Source organism: Bos indicus, chromosome 4 (assembly GCF_029378745.1).
Source record: "Bos indicus isolate NIAB-ARS_2022 breed Sahiwal x Tharparkar chromosome 4, NIAB-ARS_B.indTharparkar_mat_pri_1.0, whole genome shotgun sequence".
NCBI lineage: Eukaryota > Metazoa > Chordata > Mammalia > Artiodactyla > Bovidae > Bos > Bos indicus.
Window position 1 is genome coordinate 27,703,344 of NC_091763.1, and position 20,406 is coordinate 27,723,749.

The window sequence follows — 20,406 nt, forward strand, 5'->3', positions numbered from 1 at the left end:
ATGGCATTATTTCCTTCCTATTTTTTATGGCTGGGCAATAATTCTATGGTGTATTTATACACTGTCTGTGTGTCTGTGCTCAGTTGTGTCCCTGACTCTTTGCAGTCCATGGGCTGGCAGCCTGCCAGGCTTCTCTGTCCATGGAATTTTCCAGGCAAGAATTCTGGAGTTGGTTGCCATTTCCTACTCCAGGGGATCTTCCTGACCCAGGGGTTGAACCTGCATCTCTTGCATTTCCTGCATAGGTAGGTCGATTCTTTATCACTGTGCCACCTGGGAAGTCTATATATACAGTTCAGTTCAGTCGCTCAGTCGTGTCCGACTCTTTGAGACCCCATGAATCGCAGCACGCCAGGCCTCCCTGTCCATCACCAACTCCCGGGGTTCACCCAAACTCATGTCCATTGAGTCAGTGATGCCATCCAGCCATCTCATCCTCTGTCGTCCCCTTCTCCTCCTGCCCCCAATCCCTCCCAGCATCAGAGTCTTTTACAACAACTCTTTGCATGAGGTGGCCAAAGTACTGGAGTTTCAGCTTTAGCATTAGTCCTTCCAAAGAACACCCAGAACTGATCTCCTTTAGAATGCACTGGTTGGACCTCCTTGCAGACCAAGGGACTCTCAAGAGTCTTCTCCAACACCACAGTTCAAAAACATCAATTCTTCGGCCCTCAGCTTTCTTCACAGTCCAACTCTCACATCCATACATGACTGGAAAAACCATAGCCTTGACTAGACGGACCTTTGTTGGCAAAGTAATGTCTCTGCTTTTGAATATGCTATCTAGGTTGGTCATAACTTTCTGTCCAAGGAGTAGGCGTCTTTTAATTTCATGGCTGCAGTCACCATCTGCAGTGATTTGGGAGCCCCCCAAAATAAAGTCTGACACTGTTTCCACTGTTTCCCCATCTATTTGCCATGAAGTGATGGGACCAGATGCCATGATCTTCGTTTTCTGAATGTTGAGCTTTAAGCCAACTTTTTCACTCTCCTCTTTCATTTTCATCAAGAGGCTTTTTAGTTCCTCTTCACTTTCTGCCATAAGGGTGATGTCATCTGCATATATATACAGTACATCTTCTTTGTCCATTTATCTCTTGATGAACATTTAGCTTGCTTCTGTGTCTTGGCGATTGTAAATAGCACGGCTATGAACATTGGAGTGCATGCATGCTCGGTCACTCAGTTGTGCCCAACTCTTTGCAACCCCACGGACTGTAGCCCACCAGGCTCCTCTGTCCATGGGACTTCTCAGGCAAGAATACTGGAGTGGGTTGCCATTTCCTTTTCCATTTGGGGTACATATATCTTTTCAAAGTAAAGTTTTATCCAGGTACATGCCTAGGACTGGAATTACTGGATCATATGGTGACTCTACTTTTGTTTTTTTAAGGAATCTCCATACTGTCTTTCATAGTAGCTGCAGCAATTTACATTCTCACTAATAGTATAGTAGATTCTCTTTTCTCTACACCCTCTCCAGGATTTATCGTTTGTAGGCATTTTGATGATGGCCATTCTGACTGATAGAAGGTAATACCTCTCTGTAATTTTGGTTTGCATTTTTTATTAGTTAGTGATGTTGAGAATCTTTTCATATGCCTGGTAGCCATCTGGATGCGTCCTTTATAGAAATGTCTATTTAGGGGTTCAGCCCATTTTTTTAATTGTTTTTTTGTTTGTTGTTATTGAGCTGTATGTATATTTTGGAAATTATTCCCTTGTTGGTTGTATGATTTGTAAATATTTTCTGCTAGTCTGTAGGGTGCTTTTTTTTTTAATGGTTTCCCTTGTGTTCACTCATTCTTGAAAGCTTGAATATAGAAACATCTTTGCAGATATTTACCAGCAAATATGTAGTGAATTGTGTTTGACTTCACTTTTTGCCAACTTGCATACCGCCTGAACCTCCTCCTCTGTTATATAGTGAATGGCAACACCTAATTTAATTCCCAGGTTCTAATAGACTTTCATATAGTGTAGTTGGAAGCTCTATAGTGAAATTTCTCCCACCCACTTCCTTTTTTTAGCTGCTGATGAAATGATTTACATAAACAAACAGATCTCTAAGTCTAGAAAATGCTCCTTGTGTACTCAGAGGTACAGTTTAGCAAGTTTTAAACAATTATTTTTGTATATTTCATTTGCTTGCTGAATAAATCAAGTTTTACACATAATTAAAAATGTCATATCTGGTACTTTAAGTGTTCCTATTAAAAGATATTATAACAAATAATTCAGGTGTTAGAATATAAAGAGTATATTTATGGGGAAAAAATTAGGCAAGATAAACCTTATAAATAGATTAGAACTCTAAACCTTATGGATAGATTTCTCTTATAGATGGAAAGTATAACAGCTGTTCTGGACATGATTTAGAGGTTATTAGAAATGACTCCTGCTTCAAAGTAACTCCTTCTATCCATTTTAGTAATCCTACCAATTGCAATCCATTTTTTTAAAGTTTTTTTTTTAACTCTTAAGAGGTCATCTTTGACTTCTCAGCCCCCTATATTTTTTATTTCTTTACCTACCATACAGAGTTTTAAACATACATGTCATATAATTGTCTTTGTGAGTGCCTTACCTTTACTGCTAGGTTATAAGTTAAATGTAATAAATTAAAGTTTCTGCTACCTGGATCATTGAGAGCATTCAGTGACTGTTTACTGAACCTGCATCCTTTAGGGAAGTTATGTTGTGTGTGTGTGTGTGTGTGTGTGTGTGTGTGTGTGTGTGTGTGTGTGTGTGTATTTATTTACTGTGCTTTAGCCCTTGGTTCCATCCTTTGGCCCTGCGAGATGTTTAGTATGTGTCATTGAGCAAATCCTTGGGAAGGTGTGGAACCTCAGGCATTAACCAGAAAAGCAATATGAAGCTGAATTTTAAGAAGCTGGGATCAGGAGTTTTAGGTTGAAAGATTCTGAACTCAGCTTTCCTAATAGACCAGTGTGGACTCGGCCCCACAGTCATATTAGACTGAGCAGAAACATAAAGAGATGAATGCTTTCTATAACTAAAGAAACTGTGTGCAATGATTAAGGAAAGGCAAAGAGGCTACACTGTGAGCTTTACATACTTACCTCATTTAATAAAACTGAAAGCCACAGAAAGCACAAAGTCTAAGCTTATAAAAAGTATCAAAAAATTTTAAGAGTTTTTTTTTTTTTTAGCAGAAAATAAACAACTAGAGTTTAAAATTCAGGTAAAGGTTTATGTTAAGACTCGTTTGTGTATTTTATTTATTTTCTCAAAACCTAGCTTTAACTCTTGTCCCATTGATTAAGAGACAGGTTGATCTCTGTCTTTAGACAGGCTAAAGGGTCAAAGAAAAGTGGAATTCGATGTGAATCCCAAAGAGAAGAGCAGGCTTGTTCCTCACTCTGTAAGTTTCTGTTTTTGAGGGGAGAAAAGGGAAAAAAAAAGATGAAAGAAATGGAGATGAAGGATGAGGTTAAGTCTCACCTTGCAGTCTACCTGTTAACTCTTCATTGCTACATCATTAAGATGAGTAGGTGGAGGTTTTGGGTTCCAGACTTTATTTTCTCTTAAATTCGAATGTCTTTCCAAGAGCTCCTGGACTTTGTATTATAATCTCCAGATACTTGGCAATAATTTTCAGCTACCATAACCTGTTTCATTTTTTTTTTTTTTTTTTGCAGTGGCTAATGGAGAAATTGTTGTTTTAAGAGAAATGATTACTATGGAGATGAAGTTAGATAGGTCAAGAGATGAAATAGTGAGAAAAATAAGCAACCTAATGATTAGAATCTCTATTCTTAAAGAATATGTTTTCAAAATGAGGGAAATGCTATATTTTATGTTTCCATGTTAATCATTAATATATCTTTTATGCAGTACAAAACTGGTAGAAAATATGTTCAGCAGTTCCTGTTATGTAATAGCAACTCATAAATACTTGATATATCTGAGTTGTGCAGATGTGTCTAATGTATTGTCGTATTGTGAATGTTGCTTTTTATGCCTGCTTACTTTTTTTTTCCTGCCTTCCTCTTTTCTCTCTTTCAGCTTTATTTAAAAATATTTATTCATCTATTTTTTGTATAAAATTCCATGTATAAATATAATGAGTATAATAAATGCTTGTGTTCGAGGCACCTACTGGTAGGAAGATAAGATGTCCTTGTGGCTCAGATGGTAAAGAATTTGCCTGCAATGCAGGAGGCCCAGGTTTGATCCCTGGGTGGGGAAGATCCCCTGGAGAAGGGAATGGCAACCCACTCCGGTATTCTTGCCTGGAGAATTCCATGGACAGAGGAGCCTGGCAAGCTACAGTCCATGGGGTCACAAAGAATAGGACACAACTGAGTGGCTAACACTTTCACTTCACTTTCACCAGGAAGAAGATAAGGCATGTAATACAAAAGAAATTAGTCTATAAAAACTACCAATGAGGTCCACCAAGTAGGTTCATCAAGAAAGGTTTTTATAATTGATGGAGATATCTGACCTAGTTATCCCATCAATTCATTTATTCATGTTTTTCACTCATTTATTAAAATTACACTTGAGAATCTACTGTTTTCCCAGCATATTTATAGACACTAAGAGTTCAGAGGTAAACAATATAACTCTAGTCTGTGTTGTACAGATAGTAAAGAAAATAACCAATTAACAAGATTATACACCAATTATAGAATTGTACTAAATGTTACAAAGAAGACCTAGAAGATGCTATGAGTGACTCATTGGAAAGGACCCTGATGCTGGGAGGGATTGAGGGCAAGAGGAGACAGGGACAACAGAGGATGAGATGGCTGGATGGCATCACCCACTTGATGGACATGAGTTTGGGTAGGCTTCGGGAGTTGGTGGTGGACAGGGAGGCCTGGCGTGCCACAATTCATGGGGTTGCAAAGAGTCTGACATGACTGAGCGACTGAACTGAACCGAGCAATGCTTTATTGAGGAAGTGACATTGAGACAATCTTGAAGAATGAGTAGGTATTAGCTGAGCGAAGGGGGCCAGAAGGCAGAATTTTTGGCATAGATGGAACAGCATGTATGAAGATCCCAAGGCACGTGTGATTTTGAGTCTTTTGAAAACTAGAAGGTAAAGTAAACCTTTGTGGGAGAAATAAAGATCAAGGCAGGGAAGTATGAGATGAAGCTGGAGAGGTGGGGACAGGCGTGTCTGTGCTGCCTGGAGAAATTTAACCTCATCTTTTTTTTTTTTTTCTTTTTATTTATTTATTTTTTATTTTTTAACTTTACAATATTGTATTGGTTTTGCCATACATCAACATGAATCTGCCACAGGTATACACGTGTTCCCCATCCTGAACCCTCCTCCCTCCTCCCTCCCCGTACCATCCCTCTGGGTCGTCCCAGTGCACCAGCCCCAAGCATCCAGTATCGTGCATCAAACCTGGACTGGCAACTCGTTTCATATCTTTGAAGTCACCAAAGGACTGAAGCAAAGGTAGTGACTCTTAAGTGGCAAATAGAGTAGAATGAAAGTCAGATAGCCATTACAGGGCTATCTCAGGAGTTCAGATTAAAGATAATAGTACCTTGGATTGTATGGTTTCAGCATTGGAGATAAGAGAGTTAGTATGCATCTTCCAGGGAAAAATAGACATTACTTGTTGGTTTATTGGAGAGAGAGTGTCAAAAGGACAGTAAGATTTCTTACGTGAGCAGTGGTGGTGATATCCTTCACTGAAATGAGAAACGGTATGTGAAGCTTAAGATTATGAGCTCAAATACGATATTTCTATTTTATGAAAACTAGGAGACATCCAAATGGAGATTTTAGATGGGCGATTTAGATGAGTGTTCAAGTGTATACCGCTCAGGAGGGAGATCAGCCCTGAAGATGAAAATATGAGATTTGGGGGCGTGTGGAGGGATTCTGAAGCCATTTGTGTCTTAAGAATCAATATTACATACTTAGAGGGCATCACAAGTCAGACAAAGATAAATACTGTATAAACTAAAATCTGTATAGTCAGATCTGGAGTCTAAGAAATAAAACAAAGCGAAGTGACAGCGTACTCAATTGTGTAGATGCCAGAGGGAAGGCGGCTGGAGAGCTGGGCCAAATAGGTGAAGGGGATTAAGAGATACAGGCCTCCAGTTGTAAAATAAATAAGCCATGGCAACGTAATAACAAGGTACAAGGGATATAGTAAAAGAACTGTAGTAGGGACTTCCCTGGCGGTCCAGTGGTTAAGACTATGCTTGCACTCTGCGGGGCACAGCTTTGATCCCTGATTGGAGAACTAGGGTCCCACATGCTGTGTGGTTTGGTCAAACAAAAAAATTGTAACAGCTTTGTATGGGCACAGATGTTTACTAGACTTACTGTGGTGATCATTTTGCAGTGTATGAAAATGTCAAATCACTATGTAGTACACCTGATTTAATGTAATATTGTATATGTCGGCTATATTTCAATTAATAGAAAGAAGTGGATATTATTTGGACCAGTGAAATAGTTTTTTCTTAGACATAATTTTTGCCACATGGTTTCAAAATACACATGTCATTCTGCATGATTTTAATACACTGAGGGACACATATTTTCCCCTCTTGAATAACATCCTTCTAACACAATAATGTAAGGGGGAATAAAATGCATTAATTGAACCTACTTTATAACACTAATTGCTTGTACTTATCTGTTCTTGAATAGATATTTAGAAAGTTATTATAATGGACTCTTCTGCATTCTATGCCCCCAGAGAATGTATTTTGATGGTAATTTATTGGAATAATTCATTGGTTAAATAATTTCTTACATCAGGCAGTTTTGTAAATAACATGTTTTCCCCCCAAGGAATAGGGTTAAGGGTGGAAATCTTTTTATAATAATTATCATCTAATTTGTTTCTTTAAAGAGCCCTACCTTGTATATGCCTAATAGTTCATTTCATCAAATGTGTATGAAATCTTTCACATCAGAGGCTCTGAAACATGAAATGTGTTAACTCATGATAATTTAAATGCAGATTTTGTTGTGTCTATGTGATTTCTACTAAAGATATTGCTACTGACTTATTTTTTTTAAGAAACACTTCAAATGTTCCACAATATTTTAAAAACTATCAGTTAAGTTCAGTCGCTCAGTCGTGTCCAACTCTTTGCAACCCCATGAATTGCAGCATGCCAGGCCTCCCTGTCTATCACCAACTCCCGGAGTTTACTCAAACTCACGTCCATCGAGTCGGTGATGCCGTCCAGCCATCTCACCCTCTGTCGTCCCCTTCTTCTCCTGCCCCCAATCCCTCCCAGCATCAGAGTCTTTTCCAATGAGTCAACTCTTTGCATGAGGTGGCCAAAGTACTGGAGTTTCAGCTTTAGCATCATTAAAAACTATAGTATCTGTATTACTTATAGATTGACATAAATTATGAGAGAAGCACAGTAAGCAGAAAAGAAACTCTTTCTGCACAACTTTGAAGGAATTAATAAGCATATGAATAGGCAAGTAGTTGGAAACCCAGTTTGTTACAGATATAACATGACCTAAACTATGGCAAGACTTACTCGTGAAATAAAATCACACTTTAAAGAGCTCATTTTGTGGATTCACTGATAAAATTGAAACCTCTGCTGAATTGAATTATCTGTCTAAAAATACTCCATAGTGATTTAAGATACTGGTAAAATTGCAGTATTGGTTTTTAACCTGCAGTTTCTCAAATATCATCACCTTTTTTACTTTACAGATTTACTTGGTAAGCCTAGGGTCTGATTCTGACTAATTCATGAGTTGACTTTTTTTTGCATATATATCCAGACCCATAGAACTAAATAGTTCTTATGTGCTTCCAGGAAACTTGTGGATATGTATTATTTCTCTGTTTGTACATTTATTTGGAAAAGAATGCCCTTTTTTGAGTAATCATATTGTCATGTAACTTGTGCTCATTACTCATCTTGTGTTGTGTTTTCTTTGTCCTAAAGGAATTGCCTATGATCCTTTGATGCTGAAACACCAGTGCATTTGTGGCAATTCCACCACCCACCCTGAGCATGCTGGACGAATACAGAGCATCTGGTCACGGCTGCAAGAAACTGGGCTGCTAAATAAATGTGAGGTAATCCTGAATTGGCCACACTCTTTTACTTACTTAAATAAATCATGTAAAGAGGCCAGTATTCATTTGGGTAGTTGTAGAAAAATGTTAACTCTGTAGCACCAACACCGTGATTGATGAACCATCATGGACACCAGTAACATATAACCTGACACTGGGCTGGGCACACAGTGGGGACTCAGTCTGCGCTGACGGGCTGAGCAGCTGCCTGATGTGTGTGCCATTACTGTAGTGTTCTGGGGTTTTTTTTGTACACACGGAACTCTTCTTGTTTCCAGTAGGTATCGTTTATTGAGTTAATTTTCTGAGAAGCTCTTCACAAACAGTTAGGGGCTGCATAGTTGTTATTTCTTACTGTAAGCAATGCTCTGAACTCATATGTGCCAATGTTGCCTCATGGAAATGGAATAGTTTTAAAAGATAACTGTCTCTTAACAGTTTTAAAAGATTACCAGAAAGTCACTTCTTTTTATTGGCGTTTAGACTCATTTCTGTAGATTCTTGTGAGTCTTATGTTTTATTTAGAAAATTCTGGCTTATTGAACCGTTTAAAAGATATCAGGTCAGAAAGGCTCCCTTTGTCAAATTTGTAAAATATGTAACAACCAGCAGTTGGTTGATTTAGCTGCTATAAATGTCCATTGTTGCTTAAGATCCAGTAACAGTCTATATTTGAGTCTAAACTTTTTTAAAAGAAAAATATCCTCGATGTGTTATTTTACATTACCTTAGCATTTATGGATCAAAAGCACTTTTTCCTGCATCTATATTATGTTTCAGATGTGTTCTAGGGACTAGAGTTACGGAATTTCACTAGACAAACATGGTCCCTATTCTTATAGTCTGATCAGTTGACATATTACTATTTGGTTCCTACGTATTACTATTTGGTTCCTTTGCCCTTCTCTATAAGAGCCATGAAGGAACTCTAGCTCTCATCAATTTGGGAAACATGAAAGTGGATAATATTTTGACCATAGTTATGTCATGAGGAAACTAATAACACTGAAACCATATTAAATTCACTATTCTTAAAATAGTGAATAGTGATAAAGACAGTCTCTTGCGACTACTTTTGAATTAAATGATTTTAACACCCGAAAATGTGGTCAAGAAAATTCTATTCAAAGCCAATTTACTTTAGAGTGAACCTGTAAAATATTTCAGTGGAAATAAAGATGTCAAAGTCAAGTACACTTGATTCTATTTGATAATGAGTGTTAGTTCTGTATGATCTTTTTTCTCTTCAGAGTGGCAAAAATAACTGACTTTGGAAGATGCAAAGTCATTCATTCATTCAATGTGTTCACTTCTAAGGATAAATTCTTTATTGACTTTTCTCTTTTGGAGATGAACTATGTATCTTGTCTTACAGGGGAATTAAATGGTCATTTTCTTTACATCAAAACACAGATAATGTTGATGGGTCATTAAGCAGTCTCGATATTGTGAATGAATATGCCAGAGTAGTGTATACAGATTTAGTTTCACAAGTTTTATTATATGTTGGTAATAGAATTATCAAATACCCTTCATATTTAGAGTTCTGCTTTTCAGTAAGTGTATCCTTTACCTAGAAACTCAGAAGTGAAAGAATTTCAGCTAGATTTATTTCTATGGTTCTTTCTTGAGTGAAAGTCTATGATTCCTATTTTGCCAGTAGCACCCATGTTATGCGGCAGAAAGCTTCATATTCTTTGGTAAATTTTAGAGTTATATCATTGTTTTTGATAATGCAGGTTGGAAGCCAGATCACTCTATTAGAGTCTGCACAATCCGATATGAAGCCGGTGAAGTAAACCATCCAGGAGACTTCTTTGTAGTAGATTGGCCTTATGGGTATTTATTCATGAGAGCGTTCGTGTCTCACCTTTGCATCTATTACAGATGTTTTCTAGCTTGGCAGTCTCTCTGTGCTTTCGTAAGCTGAGGCGCTGCTGTGTGCATTTTGTCACTTTCCAGTCTTTGTTATGTGCTGAAGCCGAGCCTCCACCACTCCAGATAAGCAGTGCCCAATCACGGCTTCAGTGTGCTGTTAGGCTGTGGTCTCCTTCAGCCTTTTACCTGAAGGAACACTGTTTATACAAGCAGCAAAGTACAGAAGTAAATGGGATGTAATATGATTCATACTGGTCTTAAAATTTTAGAAGTTTGTTATCTGTTTCTCATCAGTCTTTCTTTTTTTTCCAGTTCCTGGTGCATCACATTCTTTTGGTCTTGTATTATTTGAAACCATGAAGTTCAACTTATACGCAGCACTAACTGATGTGTGTCAGACCCAAGATGAAATACTAGAAGGACCGTGACTCTCTGTGACCCCATGGACTGTACAGTCCATGGAATTCTCCAGGCCAGAATACTGGAGTGGGTAGCCTTTCCCTTTTCCAAGGAATCTTCCCAACCCAGAGATCAAACCCAGGTCTCCTGCATTGCAGGCAGATTCTTTTACCAGCTGAGCTATAAGGGAAGCCCAGAGACTGTATGGTTGACAAAAATGAGTGGGTCTATTCCAGTTCAGTCAGCTAAATAAGTGTCTCTGTAGCAAATAATCAACGGCTTTCCTGAGGTCTCAGTGGTAAAGAATCTGCCTGCCAATGCAGGACATGGGTTCAATCCCTGAGTTCAATCACTTCCTGGGTCGAGAAGTCCCCCTGGAAGAGGAAGTGGCAACCCATTCCGGTATTCTTGCCTAGGAAGTCCTGTGGACAGAGGAGACTGGCAGGCTACAGTCCATGGTGTCCCAAAGAGTCAGATACACCAAGCATGTGGGCACGCAGCATACTAGCAAACAGTCATGCAATTAACAAATAATGTTCTTGAAAGCCCAGATCAGCAGACTGGCTTTTAACGAAGACCAAGCACAAAAGTCGCATCCAAAACTTCAATAATGCAAACAGAAGCCCCTTTTCCTAACGTAGCTGAGGAGCAGTTTGTCAGGGGTTTGCTTTCCGAAGTGATGCGGTTGTTGCGCATGTGTATTTATTTGCTCCTGTGTTATGAAAATATCTGTGACTTGAACTGGTCCAATCCAAAATGTGCAGTGAAATTTCTAAAGCCATTAAGAACCCATCACTAACTTTAAGACACCTAGGAATTTAATATTCCTTTGGCTTGTGTGAATAACTTGAGAAGTATTCAAAGTGGAATTTTAAAAATGATTATTAAGTAAAATAATATAGCCTATCTCTAGAGACTTTCATGTATAGCAGTAACAAAAGGGATAATACATACAAGCAAAAGAAACGTGACTTATTTTTTCTTCCTCATTGTTTCTATGAGAAGTAGGGGGGAGGGAAAAGGGAACATACAGAGGTTGTTCTAGGCTATTTTAGCTCACTTGGAAACAGTAGTATCTATTTCCTTAGCCAGTACTCTCCCCAGTGACTGCAGCTGAAATAATTGATGCATGTTTGTTGTGGATTTTCTTTTAAAGAGTTTGATTTGACAAGTTAATTATAATATACACATTTTAAAATATATTACTTGCAAAGATGCTAGCCTTTCCCTCTAAATTATTTTGAAAATGTCAATGCTGTGTGCGGGGCAACCCCAAACAGACATACAACAAACCTTTTAGCGATTCAGCAAAACTTATTACACTCGGTTTCTGAAAAGCCAGGAGAAAAGCACACTGTAATTGGCAAGTGGTTGGACCCATGTCTGCATGCTAAGTCGCTTCAGTCATGTCTGACTCTGTGCGACCCCATGGACTGTGGCCCACCAGATTCCTCTGTCCCTGGGATTCTCTAGGCAAGAACACTGGAGTGGGTTGCCATTTCCTCCTCCAGGGGATCTTCCTGACTTAGGGATCGAACCCATGTCTCTTACATCTCCTGCATTGGTAGGCAAGTTCTTTTACCACTTATGCCACCCCGGAAGCCTGGTTGGATCTGTTGTGGGTACATTATCTGGTTGAAGAGGCAGGAAGTTTCCTGTATTAACAAGCTTCCTAGTTAGTGTTTATGAGGCTTCTAAAGCGATCAAGGCCAATGACAATGTGTTTCTTTTTTTAACATATGTTTGTGTATTTGTCTGCACTGACTTTTAATTGCAGTATGTAGCATCTTTAGTTATGGCACGTGGAAGCTAGTTCTCTGACTAGGGATTAAACCTGGGACCCTTGCATTGAGTGTGTGGAGTCTTAGCCACTAAGCTACCAGGGAAGTCCCAACAATTAGAAGTGTCTTCTAATTAGACGTTACTTAGACGTTACTTATTAACTCCAAGAGAAGTTAGGTTCTATCCTGAGTGTTAATGAATATTTATAGCCCAAGGACATAAGGAGAATCAGGCCTTTCTAAGTTGTCTAGGTAGGACTAAGAGGAATTTAAAATCCACATCTATTCCTTGGTTGTGTCTAAATCATGCATTCCTGAGAGTGAAAACTTGTGTCCGGGATGCCAGGGGTTTGAGAACTGGCCCTGGTGTGTAGGTCACTGCTCTCTCCTTAGCAGTGTGCACAAATTCGTCTCTTAGTTGTGAAAAACAAGAACTTAGTTGTCTCAAAAGAGAGAAAGTTTCTTAGATTTTATAGAAAAGGATATAGTAGACTAGAAATATAACACACCAGCTGGGTCAGTATGTTGTTTCTCGGTATCCTGAGAGCAGTTGCCGTCTTTCAGCATTTTCCTGCCAGGTCTGTGTAGCCACCCGTAGTTATTGGGTGAAATTGACAGAGCTCTGGGGACATAGAGCTGAGCATGAGGAGAATCCTGTGGCTAGCTCAGTGGCATTTGTTGATTGATTTTAGGGATGCTTAAATGTTAGCTTATGTCAGAATCACCTGAGAGAATGTTGAGATACGAATTGTTGGGCTCTAGCCCCAGAGTTTCAGATTCAGCAGGAGTGAGGTGCTACTGGTGTGGCAGTCCAGAATTTGTATTTCTTCAGTGTGTCTGTGCAATCCTGATATTGCTGATCTGGGTACCACACTTTGAGAACAGTGATCTATCCCTTCAGCAGTCTTTATCAAGAATTTTCATTTCCCAGGCTCCTGTGTTTGGAGCTGGAGATAGAATACTGAGTAGATAGAACCCATGTCTCAAGGCTGTTACAGTTTGGTGAGATAATCAGACGGTAATCAAATGATCACACAAATAAATATGTCACTGCACACTTTGAAGGGGTTTCGAGTCACTAGTTATATACTGACAGTGATTTTTAAAGACTCGTTGATTGAGCTTTGGGAAGGAATACAAGGAGAAAGGCTGTGGTCAGCTGTCTCTATGATCCCGACAACATCGGAGAGGCCCTTTGAGCAAGAGACAGAGGAGGAAACGTTATATATTGGAGAACAAAGGAGCAAGTATATCAGACCTTAAGATGAGCTTGCCCTCCATCAAGCTGTATTTAAGTTCCTTTGTCAACTAGGGTTATAATTTCACTGGGACAGAAGGTAGGGAGTCTCAATTGCTCTGACATACAGAGCAAACACGCTTTCCGAAACCAATGAAGTAGTCAATTTTACAATTAAACAGTGTACAGGATAGAATAGTTGGCAATCTGAAAACGTTAAGAGAGCTTCTTTATTTTTAAGTGATAGTCTGATCCACAAATCAAACTTATGTATTATTTCATTTATCAAGGTAGAAAATTAATCAGAATGGATTCCTTCAAAGCTATTGTTCAGCATTAGAGTTGACCTTAGTCCTGCCATTAATTATCTGTGTACTTTTGTCAAATCATTTAAACCTTAGTGATCTTTGGTTTTCCCATGTGTGAGATGAGAGCGTTAGGCAGGATATTGGCTAGGATCTCTTCCAGTTCTAATAACACTTGAAACTGGATGGCTGAGAAGTTAATTTGAAACATAGCACTTTCTTTGGTTGAGGGGGGACAAAGTTTTAGTAAACTTTTTGCACGGAATGAAGCAGGGCAAAGACTAATAGAGTTTTGCCAAGAAAATGCACTGGTCATAACAAACACCCTCTTTCAACAACACAAGAGAAGACTCTACACATGGACATCACCAGATGGTCAACACTTAAACCAGATTGATTATATTCTTTGCAGCCAAAGATGGAGAAGCTCTATACAATCAGCAAAAAAAAGACCAGGAGCTGACTGTGGCTCAGACCGTGAACTCCTTATTGCCAAATTCAGACTTAAATTGAGGAAAGTAAGGAAAACCACTAGACCATTCGGGTATGACCTGAATCAAATCCCTTATGATTATACAGTGGAAGTGAGAAATAGATTTAAGGGCCTAGATCTGATAGATAGAGTGCCTGATGAGCTATGGAATGAGGTTCGTGACATTGTACAGGAGACAGGGATCAAGACCATCCCATGGAAAAGAAATGTGAAAAAACAAAATGACTGTCTGGGGAGGCCTTATAAATAGCTGTGAAAAGAAGAGAAGTGAAAAGCAAAGGAGAAAAGGAAAGATATAAACATCTGAATGCAGAGTTCCAAAGAATAGCAAGGAGAGATTAAAAAAAAAAGGCTTCCTCAGCAATCAATGCAAAGAAATAGAGGAAAACAACAGAATGGGAAAGACTAGAGATCTCTTCAAGAAAATCAGATATACCAAACGAACATTTCATGCAAAGATGGGCTTGATAAAGGACAGAAATGGTATGGACCTAACAGAATCAGAAGATATTAAGAAGAGATGGCAAGAATACACAGAAGAACTGTACAGAGGACACTAATAGATGGAGAAATATACCATGTTCATGGATTGGAAGAATCAATATAGTGAAAATGAGTATACTACCCAAAGCAATTTATAGATTCAACGCAATCCCTATCAAGCTACCAACAGTATTCTTCACAGAGCTAGAACAAATAATTTCACAATTTGTATGGAAATACAAAAAACCTCGAATAGCCAAAGCGATCTTGAGAAAGAAGAATGGAACTGGAGGAATCAACCTACCTGACTTCAGGCTCTACTACAAAGCCACAGTTATCAAGACAGTATGGTACTGGCACAAAGACAGAAATATTGATCAATGGAATAAAATAGAAAGCCCAGAGATAAATCCACGCACATATGGACACCTTATCTTCGACAAAGGAGGCAAGAATATACAATGGATTAAAGATAATCTCTTTAACAAGTGGTGCTGGGAAATCTGGTCAACCACTTGTAAAAGAATGAAACTGGACCACTTTCTAACACCATACACAAAAATAAACTCAAAATGGATTAAAGATCTAAACGTAAGACCAGAAACTATAAAACTCCTAGAGGAGAACATAGGCAAAACACTCGCCGACATACATCACAGCAGGATCCTCTATGACCCACCTCCCAGAATATTGGAAATAAAAGCAAAAATAAACAAATGGGACCTAATTAACCTTAAAAGCTTCTGCACATCAAAGGAAACTATTAGCAAGGTGAAAAGACAGCCTTCAGAATGGGAGAAAATAATAGCAAATGAAGCAACCGACAAACAACTAATCTCAAAAATATACAAGCAACTCCTACAGCTCAACTCCAGAAAAATAAACGACCCAATCAAAAAATGGGCCAAAGAACTAAAGAGACATTTCTCCAAAGAAGACATACAGATGGCTAACAAACACATGAAAAGATGCTCAACATCACTCATTATCAGAGAAATGCAAATCAAAACCACTATGAGGTACCATTTCACACCAGTCAGAATGGCTGCGATCCAAAAGTCTACAAATAATAAATGCTGGAGAGGGTGTGGAGAAAAGGGAACCCTCTTACACTGTTGGTGGGAATGCAAACTAGTACAGCCACTATGGAGAACAGTGTGGAGATTCCTTAAAAAACTGGAAATAGAACTGCCTTATGATCCAGCAACCCCACTGCTGGGCATACACACTGAGGAAACCAGAAGGGAAAGAGACATGTGTACCCCAATGTTCATCGCAGCACTGTTTATAATAGCCAAGACATGGAAGCAACCTAGATGTCCATCAGCAGATGAATGGATAAGAAAGCTGTGGTACATATACACAATGGAGTATTACTCAGCCATTAAAAAGAATACTTTTGAAACAGTTCTAATGAGGTGGATGAAACTGGAGCCTATTATACAGAGTGAAGTAAGCCAGAAGGAAAAACATAAATACAGTATTCTAACGCATATATATGGAATTTAGAAAGATGGTAACAATAACCCAGTGTACGAGACAACAAAAGAGACACTGATGTATAGAACAGTCTTATGGACTCTGTGGGAGAGGGAGAGGGTGGGAAGATTTGGGAGAATGGCAATGAAACATGTAAAATATCATGTAGGAAACGAGTTGCCAGTCCAGGTTCGATGCATGATGCTGGATGCTTGGGGCTGGTGCACTGGGACGGCCCAGAGGGATGGTATGGGGAGGGAGGAGGGTTCGGGATGGGGAACACATGTATACCTGTGGCGGATTCATTTTGATATTTGGCAAAACTAATACAATTATGTAAAGTTTAAAAATAAAATAAAATTGGAAGATTTAAAAAAAAAAAAAAAAAAAAAAAGAACTGTACAAAAAAGATCTTCATGACCCAGATAATCACAATGGTGTGATCACTGACCTAGAGCCAGACATCCTGGAATGTGACGTCAAGTGGGCCTTAGAAAGCATCACTATGAACAAAGCTAGTGGAGGTGATAGAATTCCAGTGGAGCTATTCCAAATCCTGAAAGATGATGATGTGAAAGTGCTGCACTCAATACGCCAGCAAATTTGGAAAACTCAGCAGTGGCCACAGGACTGGAAAAGGTCAGTTTTCATTCCAATCCCAAAGAAAGGCAATGCCAAAGAATGCTCAAACTACCGCACAATTGTACTCATCTCACATGCTAGTAAAGTAATGCTCAAAATTCTCCAAGCCAGGCTTCAGCAATACGTGAACTGTGAAGGTCCAGATGTTCAAGCTGGTTTTAGAAAAGGCAGAGGAACCAGAAATCAAATTGCCAACATCCGCTGGATCATGGAAAAAGCAAGAGAGTTCCAGAAAAACATCTATTTCTGCTTTATTGACTATGCCAAAGCCTTTGACTGTGTGGATCACAATAAACTGGAAAATTCTTCAAGAGATGGGAATACCAGACCACCTGACCTGCCTCTTGAGAAATTTGTATGCAGGTCAAGAAGCAACAGTTAGAACTGGACATGGAACAACAGACTGGTTCCAAATAGGAAAAGGAGTACGTCAAGGCTGTATATTGTCACCCTGCTTATTTAACTTATATGCAGAGTACATCATGAGAAATGCTGCACTGGAAGAAACATAAGCTGAAATCAAGATTGCTGGGAGAAATATCAATAACCTCAGATATGCAGATGACACCACCCTTATGGCAGAAAGTGAAGAAGAACTAAAAAGCCTCTTGATGAAGGTGAAAGTGGAGAGTGAAAAAGTTGGCTTAAAGTTTAACATTCAGAAAACAAAGATCATGGCATCCGGTCCCATCACTTCATGGGAAATAGATGAAGAAACAGTGGAAACACTGTCTGACTTTATTTTCTGGGGCTCCAAAATCATTGCAGCTGGTGACTGCAGCCATGAAATTAAAAGACGCTTAGTCCTTGGAAGGAAAGTTATGACCAACCTAGATAGCATATTCAAAAGCAGAGACATTACTTTGCCAACAAAGGTTCGTCTAGTCAAGGCCATGGTTTTTCCTGTGGTCATGTATGGATGTGAGAGTTGGACTGTGAAGAAGGCTGAGCACCGAAGAATTGATGCTTTTGAACTTTGTTGTTGGAGAAGACTCTTTAGAGTCCCTTGGACTGCAAGGAGATCCAACTAGTCCATTCTAAAGGAGATCAGCCCTGGGATTTCTTTGGAAGGAATGATGCTAAAGCTGAAAGTCCAGTACTTTGGCCACCTCATGCGAAGAGTTGACTCATTGGAAAAGACTCTGATGCTGGGAGGGATTGGGGGGAAGAGGAGAAGGGGACGACAGAGGATGAGATGGCTGGATGGCATCACTGACTCGATGGACATGAGTCTGAGTGAACTCCGGGAGTTGGTGATGGACAGGGAGGCCTGGTGTGCTGCAATTCATGAGGTGGCAAAGAGTTGGACACGACTGAGCGACTGATCTGATCTGATCTGATCTTGCTTTTAGTTTGTAAGCTATCGTGTAAATTGACTGTGCTTACAGTCCTGATTGGCAGCCAGAGAAAACATGAGTCCTCATTATATTAGATTGCAGTGGTTACATGGCTTTACTTCTTTTGGCATGACGTGGCACTGTTTTTTAAAAATTGAGGTAGTGAGTAGTCCCTCATGCCAATACCATTTAATCTGTTTCCCCTGTTGAATCATTCATACTGAGTTTAGTGATTCTGTTGGAAGTGGAAATCCAAACCAGCAGCTTTCTTGTCACCATAAGAAACAGATCTGGAGAGGTCATTTGGTGTCTTCTTTGGGATTAAGCTCCTTGATTAGGTAGCCAGCTCTCTGGAACATGTGTGCCCCTGAAGAAAGATGTGTTCTTCTGTGCTGAAGCAATTGCAGGGGTTGATCCATCATCTGTTAGAAATGCACTTGCAGTTGTTTTTCCAGAAGTGCTCAGGACTCTCAGCCCCACCAAGCCACCCACAGACATTTGCTTGCTCTCACATTTGTTTTGAGAATAATAACATGTTATAATGCTTTTGTTGGATTGCACATTATGTGGAATTTGCATTGCCTCTTTGTGATTCCTATTGAATAACTTCGTTTCGCTTAATTCATAAGTACAAACCATAAGCAACATACTGTGCTGAAATGTTTAACTCCTTTATTCAAGTGCCAACACAAAGTAATTACAAAACAATTCTGGGACACAGAACCACGCTACTGTTGCCCCTTCTGGGACTTCTCAGCACTTCTAATGAGAAAAGTGGAGAGCAGGTTTAGTGTAAAATCTTAATATGCCAAGGAGCTCAGGGATAAAGTCTCCAGCACATTTGCCTGCACACAGAAGTGATTTTTTAAATACCTTTTGTAAATCACAATAAAGAAATTGAATAGTCTTTTGAGAAACAATTTTGAAATGTGCATATTTTCTGACTTCAACGTTACAAAGCACTAAACACTGCAAGTTAATGGAAATTCAATTAAACATTTGTTTTATAGAGTAATCTAACTAGATGGCAGCATATAACAGCTTACTGTTTTGTTTAGTTTGAAAAAAAAATGTGTGTGTATTTGTGTCTTAGAATCTAACCACAAAGCAATAAGAAACTCAAACAGGGAATCTTGTGAATAGTCTAAAGTATAATGATGGTTATGGAAAGAAGTACATGTGATTTAGATGTGGTGAGTAAACCAAGGTGTCATTACTCTGAGAAATATTTACAGAACCCAGTAGAGTATAGACCCTGGCAGATAAATAACATTAAAAAATACTTGTGCAAACCATAATCAGAATTAAGATGATTTGGAATTTTAATTCTGCAAAAAATGGGGAAGAATTAGTGTGGAAAACAACCAATAAAAGGAAGTAAGACAGGCTGCCTTCTGAGTCCATTTGGAAAGTGATAAGTATTTTTTTTTTTAAACAGGAGCATTAAAATTTATTAGCAAAAACTGACTAGTTACATGGTTTTGAACCATCTAAAAATTGGAGTGCTAAAGTAACAAAATATTTATGGTGACAGATTTATTTCATACATGATTATTGTTTAAAAAAATCAATGCTTTAGTGTAAATCAATAAAATGTTCATACAGTGTTTGAAAAATAATTACAACATAGGAGACTCAGTTGCATAAAAATTGTGAAAATTGAACCAGTTACACTGAGGCATAGCATTCTTTCTTATTTTCTAATGAAAATAAGTGGATATATTTCATAATAATGAAACTAGTGGACATAAAACTGAAAAAAAAATACATAGTACATATGCTTTTTACCACCCAGACATTTGTGATTGAATGGGCTTGCTGTTTCTAAAGTACATTTGTAATTGTTCTATGCCATGAAATATTTTTAAATAGATTGTAAAGAGTGAATCAAGCAGTGTTACATGGAAGTAGATGGCACTTGTCATTTTGAAAGTCATGTAAACTATTTTTTAACTTCTCAACCTTCTCTCTGCCAACCATTAAGTTTAACTACTCCATAGTCCCAAATGTTGGTTAGTATAAGGTCAGTATAAGGTTAGTATAAGCAAATCTTGAATTTGCTTATAAGCAGGAAGAATGGACAGCTCCCTCTAACATGAGATTCTTGACTTAGGTTGCCCACTAAAATCCCCTGGGTGGCTCTAAGTTCCTAGATGCCCAGGTTGTAACCTGACAGGAGTTAACCAGGAGCTCTGAAGGTATGATCCCAGACATTAATAACCTTTAAATTTATACAGCCGATTTCCAAGGTTCAACCAATATTAGAAAACAATTTAACATAAGCTTAATGAGGTAGAGACAGAGAA

General features: G+C 38.7%; 1 protein-coding gene across 13 annotated transcripts in view; it reads left to right on the plus strand.

Moving 5' to 3' along the window:
- Positions 1-20,406, plus strand: part of HDAC9 (histone deacetylase 9) — a 1,049,156-nt gene that overhangs the window by 745,751 nt on the left and 282,999 nt on the right. For all 13 annotated transcript variants that reach the window (XM_070787186.1, XM_070787187.1, XM_070787178.1 and 10 more), the window contains one exon: positions 7,933-8,066. In XM_070787186.1, coding sequence (XP_070643287.1) covers positions 7,933-8,066 — 134 coding nt within the window. The remainder of the gene's footprint in view (positions 1-7,932; positions 8,067-20,406) is intronic.